This window comes from Manihot esculenta, chromosome 11 (assembly GCF_001659605.2).
Source record: "Manihot esculenta cultivar AM560-2 chromosome 11, M.esculenta_v8, whole genome shotgun sequence".
In the NCBI taxonomy this organism is placed as follows: Eukaryota; Viridiplantae; Streptophyta; class Magnoliopsida; order Malpighiales; family Euphorbiaceae; genus Manihot; species Manihot esculenta.
In genome coordinates this window covers 5,568,092-5,593,361 of record NC_035171.2, presented here as the reverse complement: position 1 = coordinate 5,593,361, position 25,270 = coordinate 5,568,092, and the positions used below count along the sequence as shown (strand labels likewise).

General features: G+C 35.8%; 1 protein-coding gene across 4 annotated transcripts; it reads right to left on the bottom strand.

Moving 5' to 3' along the window:
• LOC110604243 (vacuolar sorting protein 3) lies at nucleotides 1-24,725 on the bottom strand. 4 transcript variants are annotated; one of them, XM_043962002.1, is made up of 14 exons: nucleotides 23,485-24,723; nucleotides 16,294-16,569; nucleotides 15,193-15,389; nucleotides 14,953-15,094; nucleotides 13,435-13,707; nucleotides 13,275-13,347; nucleotides 13,138-13,186; nucleotides 12,359-12,647; nucleotides 12,113-12,168; nucleotides 10,422-10,490; nucleotides 10,212-10,323; nucleotides 9,408-9,497; nucleotides 1,227-1,397; nucleotides 1-481 (listed from the first exon to the last, which is right to left on the bottom strand). In XM_043962002.1, exons 1-14 carry the CDS (start codon nucleotides 24,631-24,633, stop codon nucleotides 389-391), a joined length of 3,039 nt encoding a protein of 1,012 aa, XP_043817937.1. In that variant the 5' UTR covers nucleotides 24,634-24,723; the 3' UTR covers nucleotides 1-388. The 4 variants fall into 4 exon arrangements, 3 of the variants coding, with proteins under 3 accessions (XP_043817937.1, XP_043817938.1, XP_043817939.1); XR_006352595.1 differs by lacking the exon at nucleotides 1-481 and adding an exon at nucleotides 3,848-4,017 and having other exon boundaries at nucleotides 1,262-1,397; nucleotides 23,485-24,725; XM_043962003.1 differs by lacking the exons at nucleotides 1-481; nucleotides 10,212-10,323 and having other exon boundaries at nucleotides 23,485-24,724.
• Between the last annotated feature and the right edge of the window lie 545 nt (nucleotides 24,726-25,270).

Here is a 25,270-nt window from a genome sequence, read left to right as displayed (position 1 = left end):
TTAGTACAATAGTCACCAAATTATAAATTTCAAAAACCATCAGAATCAACCCTTTATTTAACTACAAATATTTGGGAAAAAAAAACTAAAAATAAAACATCTATCCCAATAATATTTATAAAACAACGCTTTCTATCGAGTTCCCTAAAACTACCGTTAATTGAGTGGGTGTATACATTCAGCACTCACAAAATAAAATATACTACTATACAAGTATTAGCCTACAACTCTTTCTTTGATCAGATCCAAGACTCAAGATCCGCATATAGACATCAATTGGCCTGCTGCTATGCCACTCATCCGAGCATAATCGGTATTTAGGACCATCAAGCATAGCCGCGAACCCTAGGTCAGTCTTTTAATTCCTCCAATATACAGTGTTGCAAGCTCAACGAGTTACAAGCCAACCTGGTTTTATCAGTATATCTCGCTTAAAGTTTCGGCCTGTGACCGAAGTTGACTCACCTTGACGACGGAAACACTGCAATGATGGGGAAAAAAATATTTAGTTTTATCAAAATTTATTACTTTACCGTGAAATGCTCAGTGGCAATTTGATGGGCAATCAGAAATGAGAAAATTCCACGGAATTAGATTTTGTGACATGAATTTCCGTCAGTTCATCGAGTGTTTTCTTCCTGCAATTTACCCTTTATGCTCCCCCCATGGCATAAATTAAACACAGACCTCATCTGACCAAATGCCAATAGTCGTTGGATTTTAACCTTTGTTGTTTTTTCTCTGCTCATAGGAAAGCTTGCTCAATCCAGAGCTAGTTGAGATTAACATGTAGACTCTGATATCGAAATGGGGTCGACATGATTTGACGCTCCGACTTATCACCAATCCACTAAATCCTGGGACAGTATTTTAGGGCATATGTGACCAGGCGTAATGCGATGAAAAGCATACCGACCCATACGATACGAGTGCATCTTGTCAAACCTCCAAAAACCATATTTTATGCGATACAAACAGGTAGAACACAAAAAATGAACAAAAGATAAGGAAACATGATCATATATTTCACAGCCTCACTATTTCTTTTATGACTAAAGTATTCATAAACTTCAGTAGTATTGTGAATTTGAGAGAATCTTCAGAGTTGCAAAAGGGATAATCAGCTTTATGCTATTTAGGATGACTATTAATACTTTTTTTTTTACTGAACTTGAACTTTGCAATAAGAATTATGAAGGGACTAAGAGAGAAAGATAGCAACCAACCTTGTAACAGACAATGGTATCGTCAGGATACATAGCAAACAGTTTTGTACCAAGGCGTGCATGACAAGAGTCACAGAGGCTCTCATCATTAATCTGCACATGCCGTGATCTTTCCTCCAATCTTGCAAGTCTTGCATCAACGTCTATAGCACGAGACAGATTATGAACAATCTGAAAAGCAGGCAACACATCAATATAAACACTACAATGGGCCAAGGGGATAAAGAACACGTGTAGTAGACGATAGGTCAAAGCACATAATATACATTTTTTCTTTCTTATTTAACCACAAACATACATTTTAATTTGGAATAGCTAAATACATGCACACTCAAAAAGTTCCAGTTTGCTGGCTAATTTCATCTGCAGCTCTCAACTTTGGGTATATTCTCAATTTGGTCATTCAACTTAAATTTATTTCTCAAAACTCTTTCAACTTTAATTTGAGCATCATTACTCTCTCTAACATATCCCTTACAGGGTTGATCTTTAAAGAAGTCAGTTGCAAACGTAGTGGTGAGCAAGGAACTTATCCTAATAGAAGGAAATGTCAAGTTAAAAAAATGCCCCAAAGCATTCACCAAGCCCCGAAGTCCAAACACTCTTGTCCTTCAACATCATATAACTTGCAACCCTTGTCGCTTGCGACCGCCACCGACCTCCACATATGTCCCCCCACCAAAAACCAACCATCCATGTGCTTCCTCTCTCAACCACCCCAATTTTCCTGGCACTATCCAATGCTTTTATGTCCAAATTAAGAGAATAGGTGGCAATTGGTTTTTGGCCGTTGAATCTAAACACTTACTGTTGCCTTTCTCCTCCGTCTTGATCAAATAAGCAACAGAGTTTGAGTGATTGGAAGATTGTAGTGTTCAAACCAATAAGTAAAGAAGAATTCATTTTATTTTAAGTTACAACTCAAAAAGCAATAATATGTCAAAGCAATATAGCGAAAAGAATATTGATAGGTTTCAAGCACCAAATAAATTCAATGAAATATCATGTTGCAGAGAGGTTTTCCCACTCGACGGAGCTAGAAGAGGAGCAAGATTCAAGTTCTCACCTTATAGATGGCCAAACTTCAAACACCCAATCATCAAAAATGCCATAACCAGTTATAGCATCAAAAAGGTTACCATTGTATCACCATAGTACAACTTAAAGAGGTTTATGGCAATGAATAGCATCAAAAGACAATTTGCAGCAAGTAGAAAACCTATGACAACACTAGATCTCAAAGTAGCGACAAAAGTTATTGCTTCCACTCTTTGCTTTCTTTTAGGTTTGCTTTTATTTTTTTTCCACGATGAGTTTTGGTGTTCGTAAAGGACAAGAGGGCTACAAAGGATGGGTATCACCAAAAAATAAGAGGAAAATTCAACCCAGGACTTTCTCTCTCTAGTGCAACCACCATTCATCGAGCCACTACTCACTATAGCTAAGGATATCTCTATGCTCATTGGTTGTTTGTTCATCGTGACTCATCATTTGGTATCGGGTACATCTTCAGTTAATGTGAAACCATACACATATGGGCACAGTCAGAAAAATAAACAGAGAAGTTGGATGTTGAAATTGTTGACTGCAGGGATCATTAGACCAAGATCAAGTCCATCTTCGAGTCCGGTGCTATTGGCAAAGAAGAAAGTGGTAGCTAGCATTTTGTGTTGATTACAGAGCCGTTAACAAGGATACATTCTAGAAAATATCTAATTCCAACAATTACTAGGATGTTGAATGAACTAAATTGTGCTAGATATTTTTCAAAGCAGGATTCAAGGTGGGGGGATAATCAAATTCGAGTGAAAGATACAAATACTATTGAGACAGCATTTTGGACTTACGCCGTTATGAATTATCGTCATGCCATTCAATATAACAAATGCTCCTTCAACATTCCAAGCTACCATGAATGATTTATTTCAAATGCATTTGCAGCGATTTTTGGCCATTTTTGCTGATTTTCTTCGATGACATCCTAGTCTTCAGTAGATCTTGGGATGAACATTTATAACACCAGGAGAAAGACTTTCATATTCAGGTGAATGAGAAGAAAAGTTCTTTTGGTAAGACCATGGTAGCCAATTTGGGTCATCTGACTTCCTCTTGCAATATGGCAGATCCTACCGAAGTTTTAATTGTGGTAAATTGGCCTTAGCCAAGTCATTAAAAGATGTTTGAGGATTTTTAGGCTTGACGGGTATTATAATGGTTTATCAAAGGTATGGACAAATAGCCCAACTTCTCACTTAGCTCTTAAAGAAGGAAGCCCATGGAAAGTTACAATGGACACCCACTATTCAAGCAGTCTTTATAAAATTTAAGAAACATTGGTCTCTTCTACTGTTCTTGCAACTCCAGAATTTTCCAAAATATTTATTGTGGAATGTGATGCCTCTAATTCAGGGATTAGAACGGTATTGATGCAGAACGCCAACCCTTGGCTTATTTTAGCAAGGATTTGTCCACGAAATCTTTGTCATTGTTAGCATATGAAAAGAATATAACGGCTTTAGTTTTAGCTATTCAACATTGGAAGCCATAATAATGGAAAGGGAATTTGAAATTCATGTTGATCAAAGAAATCTGAAGTATTCGTTAGATCAACCAGTAGTTACCACAGCTCAAGAATATTAAGTGGCCAAATCACTATGATTTTTGCATCAAATACAAAATGGGGAGCAGCAGCAAAGCCCGCAAAGATGAACCAATGGAATTATTAGTTGTTAGCTGTCCTACTTGGATGGATTGGGAACAATTGAAAGAAGAAATTAAAGTTGATCCAGAGCTGCAGAAAATAAGAGTAAATTTCACCCATCATCCTTGAGCTTAAGAGTATTGTAACAATATTATTCCTAAACTTTAATTTGTAACATAAAACTCTTTAAACTTTAATTTAACTAACACATGAGTTCTTTTAACGAGCTACAACCAGTTTTCTCATTTTTTTTGCTTATGTGGCATATTATTATAAAAAATAAATTAATCAAAATGACTTAAATATCCTGTACCCCTTTCTTTTCTCCTCCGTCATCTCAACGAAAAAAATACCATTGCCATTCCTTTCTCTGCCTTCAGTCTTGTACTCCCATGGAGTTTCTAGAATCTCTTTCCTTCTCCTCTGCTTTATAGATGGATAAAACCATTACACTAGTACCCTTTGCAATCTCATAAATCCTTAATCTCACAATTAGAACAGGGTTTTTTTTTTGTCAATAATTGAAATAGATTGCTTCCATCTCCATCCCCAATTTCCTCTTCTTTTGCATCTCCTTTATTTTATAAACAAGTTCATTGTTCATAGTTCCTATTTCTAATGGCGTTTTCCATGTTTTAAGTTTTCAACTACCTTTCATTGGTGACCATCTCCCCACTCTTCAATTTACTCTCTACCTCTCCCATTCTCACCACCATCCTTTCTGTTTCTTTGCTCCATGTGCCTTTCATCATCAATTCTACTCTACTCTTTTTGTGATTTCCTAATAACCTTAACTTCTTGACTTCTATGTCTATTGCCACACTAATCAATTTTTTTTCTTTCAAGCCTGTCTCTCCTCTTCAACCAATCTTTTATTTTTCTAATTATCTTTCAAATATCAATGCAAATCTCTTACCTTGCCAACAGCCCCCTTTCTCCACTCCCAGCCACCCAACTTTCTCACTGTTCTTCTCGGATGTGCCCTGGCCATTGTGGTCCTTCCATGTTAATCAAAGAGATGATAGCTTGTGAGTTGGACGTGCTGATTAAGGGGTACTAGAAGCCCACAATAGCTTTGAGCATGCTACAAAACACCATATTTGGGGTGGTTTTAACAGTAATGTTGATTATGCCTATGAACAAGAAACTAAACATGCCGATTGATATTTGAATTTGTGATTATGTGTTGCAAAATTTTGTACACGTGGTTTTGGTATGGTTGGAGCATAGGAGAACGGACAAGAGGAAAGTGAGAGATGAAGAGACGCAAGAAGAAACTGGAGGAAGGATGATTGGATTGAAGAAAAATGCCATAGACGGGTGAAGAAGGAATTGAGGATTAACACCGGAAGGACATGGATTTGAAATCATTATTAGTGTTTGAATTTAAGTTGTTTTTAAGGGTATTAGAATAATTTTTTCATGTTAAGACTAGAAAATTGGTTATTATAGGTTAAGAGAATTTTTATATTATATAAATCACAATTTAGGGAGTTTTATGTTATAAATTAAAATTTAGAAACAATACTGTTACAACACCATAAATTCTGGGATAAAGGGTGAAATTTACTCTGAAAAGTAATTTCTTATTTAGAAGGCAATTTAAAGGATCACATCCATTACTCCCCAGTCCAAGGCAAACTATTTTATAAGGGTCAACTTGTTTTACCTGCCAATTTTGCTTGGATTCAAAAATTCTTCCCTGAATTTCATTCAACCACGATGGGTGGCCATGCTGGAGCATTCAAGATTTAACAGAGATCAGCTTCAAATCTCTACCATCCAGGTATGGAGTCTGTTCAAAATTGTGTTGCTACTTAGTTTGATATGCCAACAACACAAATACAAAACCACCTATCTAACCGGGTTACTTCAACCTTTGCCAATTCCCAACAAAATTTGGGAAGATGTTTCTATGGATTTTATCACAGGATTACCCCGTTCTATGGATTGGATGCTATGTTAGTAGTTGTAGACCACTTATCCAAATATGCTCATTTATTGACCTAAAACATCTTTATTTCGCGAAATTAGTACCAGAAATTTTTCTTAAAGAGGTTGTGAGGTTTCATGGATTTCCTTATTTAGTAGTTTCTGATCAAGATCCCCCATTCTTGAGTCTCTTTTGGTTTGAACTATTTCACCTTCAAGGCACTCAACTTAAGATCCATAGATCGACAATCAGACAAAGGTTTTGAATAGAACCTCAGAAACTTGTCTTTGATGTTTCACTTCAGAGCAACCAAAACAATGCGGAAAATGGTTGGCTTGGGCAAAATATTATTATAATTCCAGCTTCCTTACAGCAGTGGGAATGATTCCCTTCCAGGCTATTTATGGCTGTCTTCTACCTACTATTCAGCAATATTTTCCAGGAGAGACTAAAGTAGTTGTGGCCCAAGAATTGGAGACAAGGGGTCAGTTACTCAGGCAATTAAAGTATAATCTCAGAAGAGCCTAAAAAAGAAAAGTGAAGGCTGTTAACAAGCATGCAGGACATTCAATTTGAAAGTGGCCATTCATTTTTCCTAAAAATTAGACCTCATCGCCAACAATCTCTCAACAGACTATAAGTCCCAAGCTGGCTGCAAGATATTTCGGTCCCTTCAAAATCACTCAGAAAATTGGCAAAGTTGCTTATAGATTGTTATCACCACCGGAAGCCCGTATCCATCCCATCTTCTATGTTTCTCAATTAAAGAAATCAGTGGGCAATCATTCAGTTTTACAGCAGTTACCAAGGAATTTTGCTGCGGATGAACCTTTAATTGAACCAGAAAACATTTTGCAGCAGCGCACTAAATCCATCAATGGGCAGCGGATACAAAAAGTATCGGTCAAATGGAAAGGGAAATCCAAGTATAACGCAACTTAGATGATGTTGTGGACATAAAAATCAGTTCCCTTCTTTCAGCCTTGAGGACAAGGCTATCTCTTAAGGGGAGGGTAATGTTAGCAATGGTGATGGAGGCCCAGTTCAACAAGGCCCAGGACATTTGAGAGTTTATTATCAGAGGTGGAAAAGATATAATGCTGGAGCTGGAATAGAAGAGAATATTGCTGGCGCTGGAATGGAAGTTTCTGGAGCAGTACAGTGTAACTTATTGCGAGGTTCTCGGAAAAATATCAGCATCAGCAGGGTGACTGAATAGTCATATTATTGTAAATATAAACAAGGGAATGGATAGCTGGTAGGGTGGTTTTTTCTCTTGTCATCAGCTGTGGCAGCTTGGGCTGTGGGCCACCTCTGTCTAGTTCAGGAGAATATCTCCTGATTTGGTATTTTACACTTACAGAGAACAGAGCAGCATTGCACTAGAAGGATTGATTGTATTGTTTTGAATCTCTATCAATATACAATCCCCTTTCTCCATCTTCTTAGCCCAATTTGTTAGATAACGTCAGCAAGGTGAGAAAAGCATTGTAATTGCAGGAGATAGGACAAAAATCATTAAGGCAGAATGTAAGGAAGAATGAAATTAATAAGAAAGGATAAAAAAGAAAACTTTCACGCACAACAACAACATAAAAGAGAATGAAGGAGAATCTATAAATTTTCATGGAATTATAACTACTTGTTCAATTTGATACCTACTCGGTAGTCCCTCCACATCCAGCCCTGGTGCCTATTCATGTAGGTTTGTTGCTAAAGTTGACAATATTAGAAGAGAATGAAGACTTTTGAGAGTCAGAATCCCACCTCTTTGTTACTCTAGATAAAAGGCTCCAAACTTATTCATTTTAAGCATAGGAGACAATAGTTTGCAGATGCTTATGCACTTTCTTATTTTGTGGATTCTCAATCCAGTGTACTATGTAATTTTTGAACATGACCTGAACACCCTTAGTTGTTGTTATAGATTATAGAAAGTAAATATATTAATATAGGAAGTAAATATTGATAGATGGGTTAGTTGCTTAATCTTAGGGATTGTATAATCATAGACTTGATTTTCCTTCCTTTTTAAATATCGTCTTTTATATATAAATAGGTTGTAATCTTTATTATGAAAAAGTACAACAACAAAATATTATCTTTCTACATGGTATCAGAGTCATTCTCGTAGAGATTTTTTTTCTTTCTCGCTCGTCAAGTTTTCAAAGTTTTTTTTTGGAGACTTAGGGCTTCGTTCATTTGGGTTATCCATGAGTAACATTTGGAGACTTAGGACTCTGTTCATTTGGGTTACTCATAAAGGGTAACATTTGGATCTCCCCATCGCTGGAGTTGCCACATCGACCACTTGTCTGTTCATCGACACTGTTCACGGTACTGTTCATCGGCACTGTTCATTTAGGTTACTCATAGATAACATTTGGAGATTTAGGACTCTGTTCATTTGGGTTACTCATAAAGGGTAACATTTGGAGACTTAGGGTTCTGTTCATTTGGATTATCCATAAAGGGTAACATTTGGAGACTTAGGACTCTGTTCATTTGAGTTACTCATAAAGGGTAACATTTGGAGGCTTAGGACTCTGTTCATTTGGGTTATCCATAAAGGGTAACATTTGGAGGCTTAGGGCTCTGTTCATTTGGGTTACTCATAAAGGGTAACATTTGGAGATTTAGGACTCTGTTCATTTGGGTTACTCATAAAGGGTAACATTTGGAGACTTAGACCTCTGTTCATTTGAGTTATCCATAAAGGATAATATTTGGAGACTTAGGACTCTGTTCATCGGGTACTGTTCACGGGAATTGTTCATTGGTACTGTTCATCGGGTACTGTTCACGAGTACTGTACATCGAGTTATGGCAAAAACCATTTGTGAAGTTTTGTGGGTACGTCAATTATTGGAAGAAGTTAGGTTCACAAATTCAGTGTCTGCTAAGTTGTATTGGACGAGTTGATTATATATGTAACAAGTTGGACATGATTAACATTTATGCTCCAACTTGAGGGGGAGTGTTATAGATTATAGGAAGTAAATATATTAATATAGGAAGTAAATATTGATAGATGGGTTAGTTGTTTAATCTTAGGGATTGCATAATCATAGACTTGATTTTCCTTCCTTTTTAGATATCGTCTTTTATATATAAATAGGTTGTAATCTTTATTATGAAAAAGTACAACAACAAATTATTATCTTTCTACAGTTGTCTTCAATGTATTTCCTTACTCGTCAAGTTGTTAAATAAGGCATGGAACCCCGTGCCTTTATAAGGTAGGTCCCAAAATTCCCCAAGTTATCCACCGAACCCCAACTGGACAATTGATTGCATCCACATGGGGCTTGACAGGGTAACACATAAAATATTTACTGAAATTTTACATCACTCACATTGCAGGGTAGGAAAGCCATGGGATATAAGAGGGAAATCTTTAACTTTTTATGTTTTCAATAAAGAAACTTCGAAATACAATGTCCCCGCACAGTCTAAAACTTATGATGACTACCTAACCCAAGGCTGACAATTTTCAGATAGAAGTAGACTCACAGATTGTCATACAATTTCAAGTGAAAAAGCTTACTTGTCCTTGACGATGATGGTGAAGCCGAGCCCTCAACATTCGTAATATTGTATCAGATGCAAGTTGAAGAGGCATGTCTGGGAACAGTGTCTGCAACAGAAAAGTTTTTTCTTAAGACTAATGGGTGCAAAAAGTAATACAATAAAGTAATAACTAACATTATTGTTCCAGCAGAATAAAGTGTTCCTTTGAGTTACATAATGAAATGTTAGCATCAATCACTTTTAGGATGAACAACCAGTATCCAACCATGGTCAAACTCCATTATTTTGTGCAACCAAATAAGCAGTCAGATACATTTTCCTTCACACATAAAGAAAACCATGAGTGACAGAAATTTGATATGCCAAGCTGAGGCCTCCCCAAACTTGTCAAGTGTCTCTTGATTGTCATAGTCCTCATTTTGGTGTGAGTTTTTTTTCTTATACAATGGATTTGGGAACCACCCATAATAGTGTATTATCAGGTCCGGGGTCTGGTTGATTCCCAAGCCTGGCTGGTATACAGCAATTATAAAAGTGAAACAGCAAATTCAGGATTGCATATTTTTTTCATAAACAGCTACATTTGATAATTTCTACATCAACATTAAGCAAATGTCATAAATCTCATAAATGGTTATAAGATTCACTAAAAAAAATTGTCAAATGTACTTGCTTGAAATCCTTGATTGGCCAGATATAGATAAGCAAATGCTTTATGCTTTTTCAAAAATCATATAGTTGCAATTTGGATAAAATGTATATGCAAACTATTCTAATGTGCCTCATTCACAGCAATTTTTCTCTTGCTTTGGGTTGGTACCTCCAAAACTTGCAAGGGATCCAGTGATTCTCCATGATTATGCAGAAGGCGAACAGCAGCCTTAAACATAGGCTCTTTACCATTTTGTGGATCCAAATACATATCAAGTAACCTAGACATCATATCACAGTTGGTTGAAAAAGTTCATCTGGCACACAGTGTCTAGAGAAAAGGACAATAATGAATTGGAAAATAAGGAAAGAAACGAACTGCATATATGCATCTGGTCTCCCAATCTCCGCACAATATTGTTCAGCAGCTTCACTGTCCTCCAGCTTCCTGAAACACCATTATAAGTTATTCAAATATGCCCAAATTTTCAGCCGCTAGATCTACATCCCTCCCCTTTTTTGGACCAAGCGGGGTGGTGAGGGTAGAAATTCAGGCACTTGTAGTCAACAAATTATGTGCACTGCCTCTTAACAAGAATAAAATATTTGTTTGTGCAAATATAAAAAGGTTTGACTTTTCAACAAATGTTCAGTGAAAAGGATTGCTTGGAAATAATGTGCACTCGCATACAAAAGTACATGAACAATGCCCTCATCGTTGGAAGCAAAAGGTGTACTCAGCTAGCAATATCTATTTATTTCATCTATATTTCTATTCTTACTAAACTTTATATTCTTTGTGTGACTTGATTCAGCTTATCCAAATATTTAACAACCCCTATATTCCAAACATCCAAGGCTTTCTTTGACCTAAGAATGCTACATCATCGTGAACCTATGGATCAAGGAATGTGAGCTGCCCTAACAAGGTCTACCATAAGCTACAGCTATTAATCTCCTTGCATCTTCAATACAACCGACTGGCTGAATTAACACCTAGAAATGTATCTGACATTTAACCTTATGTACAATAATTAGGAAATCATTTATCACACAGCCAGATAGCCTAGATAAATGACGAGTATATGTGAACTTGCACTGGAAGTCATACAAAGCTTCAAGACACGTACAAGAATAGCATAGTCAGCAAGATAGGCCAAAAATACACAAGCTAAGCTTGTGTAAGACCAAACACAGGTTAATACAGTACTAGCTGAAACAAGTGCAATAATACTTGAATTTTAGAAAATATAACAACCAATTCAAAATTGTCGAATCTGTCAAGAAGCTTTTCTTAGTTAAGCCTCACGCATGTCATAAATTCACAATAGAAAATTCTCTTATCATATCCTATCAATTTAAAGAGTTCAATTTCACTCATAATTACTGAAAATGTCACTAAATCCCATTAAATCCATTAATTTTCAATGTCTATTAAAAAATCACCAAACCTTATTTTTGTACAATAAAATTATTGAAGACAAATTCTGGCTAACTTTTGTTCAAAGTTCAACACCTGACACAACCACCACATCAGACTTCTTAAATATATTTTGCATGCTTGGTGAGCCACTCAAGATAATTATTCTCTCTCCTCTTTCTTTCAACCATCATCTCTTTCTCTCTCTTATTTCTGTAGGCACAAAATTATGAAACAAAAATAATAACTTGGGTGGGAAAGACAGTAAAGAGAGTCATTGCTTTTGTTACCCATGTCTTTCAAAGGAAGAGGGGGAGAAAGAGAGATAATAGAAGCACAAGAGAGACAAATGTCTTGGAAAGCCTAAAAAGCATGTGAAACAGATTAAAAACAACATATTCAACGAGATTATTATCTTTAAAGAAGTTGACTTTAATGCATTCTTCAAGCATGTTTAGTATCTTTTTCTTTCTTATCATATATATTATAAAGAAATATTTGGTTCTCAATTCATTTTGGTCAAAAAAAAAAATGTTCTGGCACTGTTGACCGGTTCAATGACTACAAATGAACCCAACATGAAGTGGACATCTGAATAAGTTGGTCAAAGGTTACTGCAATTAATATTCCTAAAAAGATTTGAACCTTACAGCGCCAAAATTTGAAGCACCAATGTCTCTTGGCCTAATTTTCTGTACAGAATGGCCTGTCAAATAAACCAAATCTTCCATGAGTATGCAAAAGTTAGAAGTGATGATTTTGCAATCCAAAAGTATCAATAATCCATGATTGACCTAAAAGAATATGGACATAAAGGACAAACACCAAGAATTTAGGAAGTCTCGTTGTCATCAAACAAGCAATATCAAAGACCACAAAAGAAAGCAGCTCCAAACCTTTTCCAGCCATAACTCTGAACCTTCAATCAAGTCAAGGACCTCTTCTGGGTCATATAAGTCTGATGATAGTAAAAATATCTGCAACCTTTCACGTACTGGACTTTGAAAGATTGACTTTTGACTAAAATCGGAAAATTTTGCCTCCTCTAACCTTTCATCATCAGGGCTTTTGGAGACACTCTGTACTTCGAAGGTTTCTATTGCTGACTTTGCAAGTGAGAGGGCATATAATGTGTGGAATTGGGTGTCAATAGAGTCCTGATCTTCAATCAGCCACTGGAGATAACTGCATAATACAGATCATGATATGATGTACTTGCCATGTAGGACCAAACTCCTAAAACAAAGTACTTCGCAATAAAGGATAAAGGTAGAAAAATCCACAAGGAAAACATTATAGCAAATGATTCTGCCAAACAGTGATGATGATAGACATTGCAATTTGCAATTTGAAATTGAAAAATTAAATATATTGGACTTATTTGGGAGAATAATCCAATTCCTCTTATCAAGATGCAGGACTATCTTCCAAGACCAGTTATTGGCCTGATCAAATACTACAACGAATCAATAAAAGGAATTCGAGAAGTATGATGAGAATTTTGGCAAATAAAATATGAAACAAAAATTCATAATGAGGCTACCACCTACTAAAAGGTTTTCAAGGGAAGAAATTAATAACCAAAGACATCTCCTACTGCTCACATGGCTTAAAAAATTTTCAAGCACTAGTATAGCGAAAAGGCTGCAACTTATTCAATATGCGATGAATGTACCTTTGAAGGATTTCAACCTTTCTTGGATCAATGGCAGCAATCACTGCATCTGGAATGAAAGGATAAAATTCAAAATTGGGCCATAGTTTTTTTTTCCAAAAGAACCAATATTTAAATTTCTCTAAAACCAAGCTAACCTGGCAATAACTGATTTACTCTTTTATCTGAAGTCAAAATTTCAACAGCAAGAATGGGGTTAATATCTGCAATCTAATAGATAGAAATCACCAAATGAGAATTAGTGATTAGCTTCCATACAAATTCTCTAAACATCAGCGAAACTCAAAAACTACTTACCCATCCAAGATGCTGCAAGACCAAATCTTGATCAGATGACTCCTCTAGAATTTTTGATGCCTCGATTGCAGCAATCTCTCTACCAGAAATAATATTTTTACTGCCATCCTGTAAGTCAGTCTCCACAACAGGGTCTTCCCACAGACCAGAAGAATAATTTCTTGCCAGAATACGCCATATGGCAAGAGCCTTTGAGCTCATCCCTTTACTTGCATATAAGAAGGCAAGTGTCCGTAAATGCCCAGAGTCATCTAATAGAGTTTCTAACTCCTCCTGCACCGCCCATGGAAGTTGTACAGTCATCTTCAAGCAATCTCCTGACAACAGCCTCTCTGTTTTGCAATGCATTGGAATACTAAGATTCCACAGTCTACCACTTACTTGAGGCCTATAAACTAACTTGACATTGATGCACAATTTCAAATGCAGTATTTCTAACCAAAATAAATTGGATGAATCAACTATAGATACTAGTAATGCCCCTTTTGAGTTCTATAATTGCTCGAATAGAAGATTTCAGCTGACCTCATCTAAAATGTCCAAATTCTTGTTTGTCAAAGATGCATAAGGAATTCCCGTTGGTTTGCATGTTTCTTTTTTTTAAAAAAAAAAGGAAATAAAGGAATGGAGAAAAATGAAGGGATGAAAAATTGGGGGAATAGATTTCCCTTTTCTGAGACTTAGTTCAATGCAGAATGTGAACAAAGAAAATAAGGAGAAACAGTATTAAGAAAAAAAAATCATAATAACCACAATTTGAGGAACAAATAGTAACCACAGGGTGAGATTTTCACTTGATTTTCTTTTCCATGTAGAAGAAGAAAATCAACAGAAATTTTCTCCTGTCATATTCCATGATTTCGGTTAGAATTGATGAGATTCTCCTTAAATTAAGAAGAAAATTACTCCTCAATTTAGGGATTAAAGTCTCTCCTTAATTTAAGGAACATATCTTCCTAAATTTAAGGATCTATATTTTGGTAATTTCTCACTATAAATATTCACTATGTATTATGTAAGAGTGATGGAAAATGAGTAAAGATGTAGCCCTTTTAGTTATTTTCCTTTTCTTCTATTCTTTCCCTTCCCTCTTTCTTTTTCTTATAATAAAAAATTAACAATTTCCAAACAAGCTGTTGGTATCAATCAGACCAGCCAATATATCTCCCTAACTAATAATAAAATATCTTGTGCTACCACCAGTGACCTCCAATAACCAAGTGGTGCCTTTAAGATGGGGAAGGCTATTCATTCTTAAGTCTAGTACTACTGTGATATGCATTGGGAGAAAAACAGAAGTACAATGGATAAGCTTGTTTTTCATCACCAAAAAAAGAAAAAACTAGATCCTGAAGTTCTTACTTTTATCATGATAAATTCTTCTGCTATTCACAGAAATGATTGAGGAAATTTTTCACCATGTAGCAGTCACTTAGACATGTAGTAACTAATCCATCTCCAAGGATAACAATGGAAACAATTTATTACCATCTCAAGCATAAGGGAAAATGATTATACCACAATACAACTGTTTTCTGAAGAAGCAAGCCGCTCCATATCATCCACCCGGTTTAAAGCTCTGTAGAGATACATTAAAAGTGTGTCAACTCCTTCCTGCACTGACAAAGTCAACTCTTTCTCACGAGAAACTTCCAGATATCTGTAGTAAATAAATAAGAGAAGGTAGGATCAACATTAGTACAGGCTAACAAATTCAACCATTATAAAATGAAAAACTCCTGTCAAAAGTGTAGACACCTGATAATGTTCTTGATTGCTGACTCAAGTAAATTGGATCTAGTAGGTGGATTCAATACAAAATCATCATCTACTGCTGTATCTACACCTGCTTTCCTGAGGAAAATAGCTCTTTGGATAGCCAACAAGCCATCATCTACAACATCTTCAAGGGGGGCCGGAGGAGGATGCAAGCCCCAATACCGGTTCCTAGGAACCTGAAAAGGTGGGTTCAAAATTATGACTGCCTGCAAGTGCCAAGCATACAAGTCTAGATACAAGGATCAGAAGAACAGTATTTTTTTTCCCTGCTCCATTTGTTGATTTACGTCAATCAAACATATTCACAACAACTAGCCATCACACTAGGCATGTTAATTAATTGTATATTAAAGTACACATATCTAATGACAAAGTAAGAATATCCAAAAGAAACACATCAAGCAAAACCAGTTACTAAATGAGTTAAAGTTTTACTATTTTTCTTTTTCATAGAAATTAACTCCTTCCGCTTTTGTTGCTTATGAAAGATTAAAGGTTCATAGGTTGTCTCTGAAAATTCAGTGAGGGCATTATTACCAATTACTTTATCAGACAACACATTTTACAGATCCATATGTCATCAATGATTTTCATTTTTAACTTGCTTGCTTAAAGGAGGAGGAAGCCCAGGAGAAAATCCAAGAGTTTGACATCAGAATACCTTCTCTTGAAAAGGAAAGGAAGTGAAAAGAACTTAAAAGAAGAAGAGAGAAAGAAAGAACGCCAAATATAAACCCCTGAAAAACCCTTTCTTTTCAGCACTGGGTCATTGGACCACACAACCTGACAATTATGAGAAATTATAGCTGCCAAAATAAATTCATATACTATAAAGGAAAGTGTTAGAAAATACATTAACAGAAATGCAATGCATATAATTGGCTTGAAGCTAAACTTCCTTATGAATAGCAAGCCTTTACTCATCTAAACTTCCCATTTACTGTTCACTTTGTAAAGTATAGCATGCTAATGTTTTGACATTAACATAAAATAGGACAACAGTTTTCACCAAGAATAATCTGAACCACTGGATGGCACGATAATGATAAACACCACTAATAAGGTTAGAGTAAGATATACCAGCAGTGACCAGCGATTTGGATCTCGCATTATAAAAGGAAATACTTCAGATGGCTGCATTGTCTCTGACTGGAGAAAGTGATTCACTGCCTCCTCAAAATGCAAGTCAAAAAGCAAGAGGAAACCCACTTGGGCATGAACAAAGGATAGCATTTCATTGGACATTTCACCTTCATACTCAAGCTCCTCCACCAAGGAGATGGCTTCCTTGAAGTTTTTCTTTCTCAAAAGATCCTTGATTTGTTCTTCAGAAGATACTTTGCAATAGCATATAACCTAGAAATAATCAAGGTGAAACACAATAATATATCAAAAGTCTTATCAACTAAGGCCGAACAAGAGAGCATGCAAGTCATAAGGTTACAACTTGGACAACAAACTCTTCCACACAACCAGACAGCATCATACTTAGTTATTAAAGGCTCAAGGTATATTAAGGTGCAAAGGATCTTGGGACCTCGGTCCAAGCCACAGGCACATGCCTCAATGAGGTGAGGCACAAAAAATAAAACTTAATAAAAATATAAATTAAATAAATAAAAATAAAAGATTTTTATTTATCACAATTATCAATCTACAAAGCCTTATAGCATAACAAAGACTTTCATTAATATTATTCTTTAGAACTTGTTAGAAAATAAAATAAACAAAAATTTTGGACATTCAAAAAACAATTTAGATTTTTTATATTCACAAACAAATCCAAATAGCTCTATGAGTATTAAGAAAGAAAATGAAAAAAAAAAAAGTATGTTTTAGACAACTAGAAATAGAGGATTTAAAAATAATTATGTTACTATTAATTTATAAATAGATAGCAAATAATCAATAAATAAAATTACCTCATTACTAAAAAAAGAAAAATTTAGTCTCTTTTTTTTTTTGTAAAAATAAGAAAAGAAGTACTAAAATGAAGAACACACATAACATTGTAACTGGTATTTAAAGGACAATTTCAGATAAATTAGAAACAGAGGAGTGCAAAAACAGCTAACATGAGATTATGAGAAAGATAATAAAAGAAATTGAAAACAAAGCAATATAAGAGGATTAAAAACACCATGAGTGTTGAAAATGGCAATGTGGGAGGTTTGTAATCATGGGTGTGTATTTTGATAAGATCTTAGCCACTATTTATCACTACTAAATACTAAAACTAATTTTCAGAAATGTATAATGTGCCATTATTGGATTCTGGCAAACCAGCAAACTTTGGATCTGATTAGTAGTGTTTTTTCCAATAGAAGTGCTTGCTAAAGGTGGAAATAAAGGCGCATTTTTCTAAAGCCTTGCACTCAAAACAAGGTGTACACCTATGCGCATAAAGCGAGTACCTGGCAATTGCCGCTCGCATTCTCTCGTAGAGGCGCTTGGTATCGAATCTTTGAAAGCCTCGAGTGTGAGTTGCGTCTTTAATAACTAGGGAATCTGTTATAGCTTTTGATCCAAGAGGTTCAATCACATCTTGTCCCTTGGAATTGAGAACCAAACCCTTAAAATATTTATTTTAACATTTACTAGTTATAAATTTAAATCTCTTTTATCAATTTTATTAAGTGTGATTTCCTTTTTCTTTATAAAAGATAACACATAATGTGGTTTGAAATATGTGGAACATGGTGACTTGAGAAATGAAACCTACAAAATAGAAGAAAGGCTAATCAGTGTTGTTAAATGTTACAATCCCAATGTGTCACGGTAGGGAAGGAGCACATCAGAGGGAGCTCTTAACACCTCAGACTCGTTAATCAGAGTCTTAAATCTCAAATTGTTTGTAATTTTTCTGCTTGTTCATAAATTAACCCCATATATATAGAGAGAGAAGGGTTTACAATAGTATAAGAATTTCTAACAAATTAAAAGTCCTACCTTACTTGATAATACTAAAAAGTTTAACTTAATTTTAAACAATAATAAAAATTGATAATAATCAGAAAGTTTATCCTAATCTAAATAATGATAAAGATTGATGATAATCAAAAAGCCTATCCTAATCTGAACTATAATAAAAACCAGTTTTGAAAAGAGATTTCCTCAATATTTGGTCTCTAATGGACTTAATCTATCCATACATTACTTGTCCTCTGGACAAAAAGCTTGTCCTCACGCTCAAATTCTAGATAACCTTGGCTAAAGTGATATAGCAGATTCCTTTTTAGGGCATTATCTTCTGTTGTCAGCATTTGATCCTCCTACTCCTCCACTCCCCACCAAAATAATTTCTTGCATTGATAACCAAACAAATAAATTTCGTCACCATTGTAAGAAAGACCTTTGGCATTTTTTTCCGCTATTTCTGATTTAGTGAGTTTTTTAATAAATAGAGAAGGTTCCTTCGTAACCTTAGAATGAACCATTGTAGATTGTGTTGCGGACCAAGAAATTGCCTTCCATTCACTACTTCTCTCCAATTGTTGCTTGCAGTCAAATGCTCGTAGTAGATACATGGCAATCATCTTCCCTACTTCTACCGAAGTGTCAATTTTATCTTCGTTTTTAGATGCCTTTATTTGGACAACTAAAGTTGTTACTTGTACCTATATCCAAGTCTTTGTTGCAATTGTCATTTGGATTAGAAAGAAAATTTCGTAAATGGCAAAATATAATTTGCATCTAAGCCTCGAGTTGAGCAATTCTAGCTTCCATCCTTACTTCTAACTGAACTAATCTAACCTCATTTTGTGCCTGCATTTTGCAAAGCAAGGATTTCAGTTTCTCACTTAAGTTTGTTGAATCTCCCATGAAAATGGGCTCTAATACTAATTTATAACGATCCTCAGTAATGGATTGTGTCATAGTAAGGAAGGAGCTCATCAAAGGAGGGAAGGAACTCATCAAAGGGAGTAGTTAACACCTCAAACTCGTTAATGAGAAAGCCTTAAATCTCAAATTGTTTATAACTTTTCTGTTTGCTTTATTACTCATAAATTAACCCCATATATATAATGAAGGATTTACAATAGCATAAGGATTTCTAACAAAATAAGAGTCTTACTTTACTTGAAAATAACTAGAAAGTTTATCTTAATCTAAATAATAATAAAAATTAATAATAATCAGAAAGTTTATCCTAATCTAAATAATGATAAATATTGATGATAATCAAGAAGCCTATCCTAATTTGAACTATAATTAAGACTGATTTGAAAAGACTTCCTCCACATTGGAATGCTAATGGATTTTGATTTATCCATTATCTATAACATTCAAGGCATTGAAAGGCGCCAGGCGACGCGACGCACTCCTCTCTCTCCTCGCCTATGCCTAGTGAGGCACATTCCTTTGAATCGAGCTTCTCAAAGAGAAGGCGCCAACCAAGAGGCCCTGAGGCGCAGCCTTTCTTAACCACGTTTTTTTTTTTTTTTTAAGTTTCAAGGTTTTTAACTTTGAACCTAGAGTTACAACATTAAGCAGCCAAGACTTGTAAACAGCAAAAGAAAGCTCTCCTCCTAACAGCACCAGGTATGTCTCTCCCTCCTCTCTCTCTTTCTTCTTCTTCTTCTCCTCTCTTTCTCATAATCATATTCTCTTCTCCTCCTCACTGCTGCCCACAGTGATTGCCCCAAATATGTGACAGCAGGCGAACAGCTCCTTTTTCTTTTTTTTTCTTTTTTTGTCTGCAATTTTAGTTAATTACTTTATGTACTCATGTTGTTTCGTATTGCTTATAATTGAATAATTTTAGAAATTGTAGACTGCTTTCTTATTTATTTTAAACAGGTGTTATTCTATTGTTTTCAGCTTTAAAATTTCAGAAACTATAATTAATGGCTTTTGTACATATATTTTGTATAATTAATTAATTGTTGATTAAATAGTAATGCATTATTGATTTATTATTGTTTTGTTTAATTTTTGTAGCTTTTATTTAAATTGATTAATTTACGGCCTCAAGTCTCAAATTAATCTTATAAAAAAATACATATTTACACGCCTGTACTTTAGCATTTTTACTTATCAAACACCTCAACTTTAATTGTGACCTAATAAACATTTAAACTTTAAAAAACATTACTTTTAAACACCTAAACTTTAAAAAAATCTACTTTTAAATACAACTTTAAAATCATGGATTTAAAAAATTACTTTTAAACATAACTTTAAAACCATGGATTTGGTAAAATTATGTTTACAAGTAATATTTTTTTTAAAGTTTAGTTATTTATTAGGTCACAATTAAAATTGAGGTGTTTGATAAGTAAAATTACTAAAGTATAGGTGTGCAAATATGCATTTAGGCTTAATTTTATACTTAAGCAAGAAGACATTTATCTGCATATTTAAAATATATAAAAAAAAAAAGGCTTTGTCACATTTTACAAAAAGGCATTACATTGCCTCTCACCTGTTGTCTCTCGCCTCTCACCTTGATAGCATTGGTTATGATATAGTGAAGCTCTCTTTGCTTTTATGAATGGGTTGCAGCATTGGGCGAGGCTTGAGATTGAAAGGCGAGGAGCCCAAAATCTAGCCACTGCCATTTCTATTGCTGAGTCCTTGACTGAGTTTCAAAAAGGGGACAAAGGCAAGAGTATGGAGCAAGCGAAGAGCAAGAGTAGTAGTGACATTCGTGAAAGCAAGGAAGGAAGTCCGAGAACATGGAAACTTAAGGAAGGGATGTCCAAGGGATGGAGGAAGCCCGAGGGTGAAAGGGAGAAGTCTCTACCAAAGTGTTTCTTGTGAGATGGACCGCATCTTGTGAGAGAATGTCCAAAACGCAAGGTCTTGTCTTCTTTGGTGATGGAGAAGGAAGTGGGCACGCAAAAAGGGGAAAGTGCGAGTATGGGTGCCTTACAATTAGCTGCCATTGATATGAAGCCGAAAGAGGTGGTGAGTGCGCGCAAGAAATTGTTTGCGCCTATGGAGGTAAAAGGGCAGTCCATTCATGCTTTGGTGGACACTGGGGCTTCACACAATTTTATGAAGCTCGAAGTGGCCAAGAAGCTAGGAGTTTCCTTTGATGGTGAGGAGGGTTGGTTGAAGGCTGTCATGCTTTGGTAGACCATGGAGGTCGAAGGTGCGACGTCGTGGAGACGCGACGAGGGTGTCGCGATAATAGCTGGGGGAGAAAGTCACGACTCTTCCCATGCCTCCCAAAAATCCAAAGAATTTTGTGAAGGAAGAATTGTGGGAATAGCCCTGTGGAGTGCCTATGGGCGTTGGTGGCAGCAACTGCAGGGCAGGCAGTTGGTTGGCGCACAGACAGTTGGCAAGTACTGGTAGGCCTACGGGGGAAAGAGCCTCTGCCAACTGGGCCTGCGAAACGCGTGGTAGGCCTATGGGACGTGCAGCAGTGTTGCGGGCACTGGGTTGTGGTGCGCAAGGCTAGTGCGCGTAGGGAACGCAGGCGGGGCAATCGCTGGTTGGCCTACGGAGTTGTGGTTGGCCTACGGAGTTGGTTGGCCTACGAAGTTGGTTGGCCTACAGGGTTGCGCCAGACGAGGTTCCAATCTGCAAGCAAGGCAGTGCGAGGCGGAGAACGTGCCGGAAGGCACGCGAAGCTTCCAGAAGCGCCTGGGGTGCTCGGGAACAGGCCAAAGAATCCTGGTTGGCCGCTGGAGGTTCCAGAATTGGCCAATTCCGCCCAAGTCAGCCAGCAGCCCGCCAGAACAGCCAAAAAACTTGCTGGGCAGCAGATTCACCCCAGCCAAGTGGGTCCCACAAGCAATTTAGCCACCATAACCAGAATTCTCTCCAGAATGAAAAATTACAATTTAGTCCCTGAAAGTTCTAGATGAGCATTTCTAGCCAAATGTTAGAGAATGCATCTCCACCACATGTTAAGGAGGTGGGATGCCTATAAATAGCCACTTAGGGATTCATTTGTAGATATGTTGCGATACATAGAGAGACATAGAAGCACTCATACAAGATAGTGAAGCCTTGTAAAGCTTTCTTTTGAAGCAATAGAATTTTCTTCATTCCATCATCATTCTCCTTTGTGTTTAGCCAATACCTTTTTCTCTACAATCAAGCTTCCATTGCCACAATCACCCAACCACTCTTGTTTTGAGCTATTGGTAAGGCTGAACTTAGTTCGTGGAGCTAAGTGCCGCACAGTAGAAAGTGAGATTCGAGTATTGAATCCCTTGTCAGTTAACCTTTGATGCTTATGTTAACCTCTAGACTAACAAAATGAGATGAAGACAGTTATGGTCTTTATACCTCCTAGAGCTCTCCAACTTTAAGTTTTTGTTTTTTCATTTGCATTGACCAGGCAGCATAGAGATTGGTCAGGTTTCAACAAATGGAGGCATAATTATGAGACAGCAGATGGCTGCAAATGGCCTATGCCTTGAACCACCCATAACAATTTACAAACTCACAGTTATTAGCTAATCTAGTATCTACAAGTGAAATAATGATATATATATATTGCACATTTCCTCTGAAGAAGTGTCTCTAGTGAAATCGCCTATGAACCTTGTGCCACATCTAAAGCTGGCATCCTTTCAAAATTGACCCAATAGGAAGGGATTATTATTTGGCCATTTGGTTTGTGCCGATTGGACCTTGATCCCTATGACCTTTCATGGATCATGGTAAGCATGAAGGGGTAACTCAATGACATCTGACATATTTTGTGCATCCATTCAGATTAGACAGTCTTAACATGTTGGATATTTTCAACTGTATCAAAGTATATAACGTGGAGGGAAAACATACAACAGCCTATTTTTCCTTTCTTGAAGATTTCACTGATAGGAATTTCAGTTATCCTACAGTTATAATTAAATAGTTACTAGGCCCACCAAATAGATTAGAGAGTGAAGAAAGAACAAGTCCTCACCTGAGATTTTATATATATTTATATATATAAATTCTACCATTAGTTTTCTCTTCACTTTACTACATAAGCAAACAACGGATATAAAATATCCTTCTTCCACTCCCTTCCTCCTGCAAACATAGGCCAAGCTAATGTTTTTTATTTCATTCTTCTGCAATAACAAGAGGTTATGAGAGGATGGATAGGGGCTTAACTTTTAGGTATACCAAACTACATCCTAGATTAGCACAACCTAGAAAAGGGTTTTGTCTCCCAATCCATGCTATAAACTTTCCTAAATCTGTTGATACGAAGGAGAACAAGAATGAGAAGGAAATGAAAAAGGACTTCTAAACTAAAAATAAGCAGCTCAATCAACAGAAAAAAAAATAAACATGATTTAGGGGAAAATAAATGCATACCTTGGTGGGTGAGGCAACAGCAACAAGTTTTCCAATCCCACCTTCCTCATTGGCCACAATACATGGCCCAACTCCTTCCCCACCAAATGTTAGTGTCTGAATACAACTACCTGATCTCTTATTATACAGCTCCATCTTCCCATTCCTAACAAGCACTACGTAAGGAGATAATTCCCCAACAGAATGTGGACTGATTCGGAAAACTAAGCTCCCTCCAACTGGCTGCCCATGCTCATTAACAACAATTCCAACATTATCCACCAACATCAAGACCTTCTTCTCTTTCATTAGCAATTTAAGCTGGGGTCGGCTAGATATATCTGGTAATGAAAATATCACACCACTCTGCCCCGTAACACAGGAAAACAAACTATATCCATTGATGGTACCCACAATTATGGAGTCATTGAGCCACGCAATAGTTTTAACGCCATCAATACAATGGATCTCCTTCAAAATTACAAAAGACCCACTTGAACTATCAACGTCTCTGTCAGTCTTGCCTAATCTATTACTGCCGAAAACAAGCTCTACAAGTACCAATCTTTTACCAATCACAACAGCAAAAACATTGTTACCTTCACTCCATTGCAAAGGTTCTTTAGTTTTCACTCCATTAGCTCTAATACCACCTCCAAATTTCTGCAAAATCCGCTGGCTGGCACTTGAAGACTCCAATGTATTAACAGAAATACCCAGTAAACTAGTGCTCTCCAATTCACTGCTGCGAATACTCTTCGCAATTGCACATACTCCTTTGGCAAAACTCAATTTTTTAACAGAATGGGACAAAAGAGTATCAACCAAGAACAAGGAACCATCACAGAGCACAAGAACCTTTCCAATCTCAGGAAGCACGAGCATTGTTTCTAGAGGAGAATCCCCAAGAGAAATGCTTCGCAGAAAGGAAACATTCTTTCTAGAAGCTTCGGAATCGAGAGCAGGCGGCGCGTCTTTGGGTGCAGCAGCAGTAGTAGTAGCCGAGAATAAAAGAACAGATCCAGAGAAAGTGCCAACATAGATTAGGGATTGAGAATCGGAAATTGAAGAGATGGCAAGAGATCGGAGTGAAGTACCAGAGTAGGAGGAGAGGTCAATGTTAGAGAGAGGCTCGAGAACGGTTCGAGCAGAGGGATCGAAGTTGGCCATGGAATTGTGAAGAGACTGTTAGGTTGGGATACGGAGAGGCTAAGACTTAGGAGAGAAAGCCATGAAATTGAAGAAGACGACGAAGAAGACGATGTTTTACGGGCTTTTTACCTTTTCAAGTTAAAAAATAAAAATAACTTTACCCAACTTTAAAAGTGCGGCGGTAACAATTTAAATTGCGGAATTCCGCATTTTAAAATTTAATTAATTAATTATTATATTATATTTTATTAATTTATTTTATTTTATTATATATTAAATTTATATAAATATAATTATAAAAATAATATTAATTAATTATTATAAATATTAATTACTTTAAATTATTTATAATATAATATTATATTTATTTTACTAATTATATATTAAATTTATATAAATATAATTATGAAAATTATATTAATATTAATACTAATTACTTTAAATTATTTATAATATAATATTATATTTATTTTATTAAATATGTATTAAATTTATATAAATATAATTATAAAATTATATTACTATTATTATAAATATTAATTATTTTAATTTATTTATAGTTATATTTTTTTTGAAATGGGTTTATAATAAAACATTATATTTTTATATTTATTATTCTGTATTTTAAAATTTAATTTTTATTTAATTAATTATA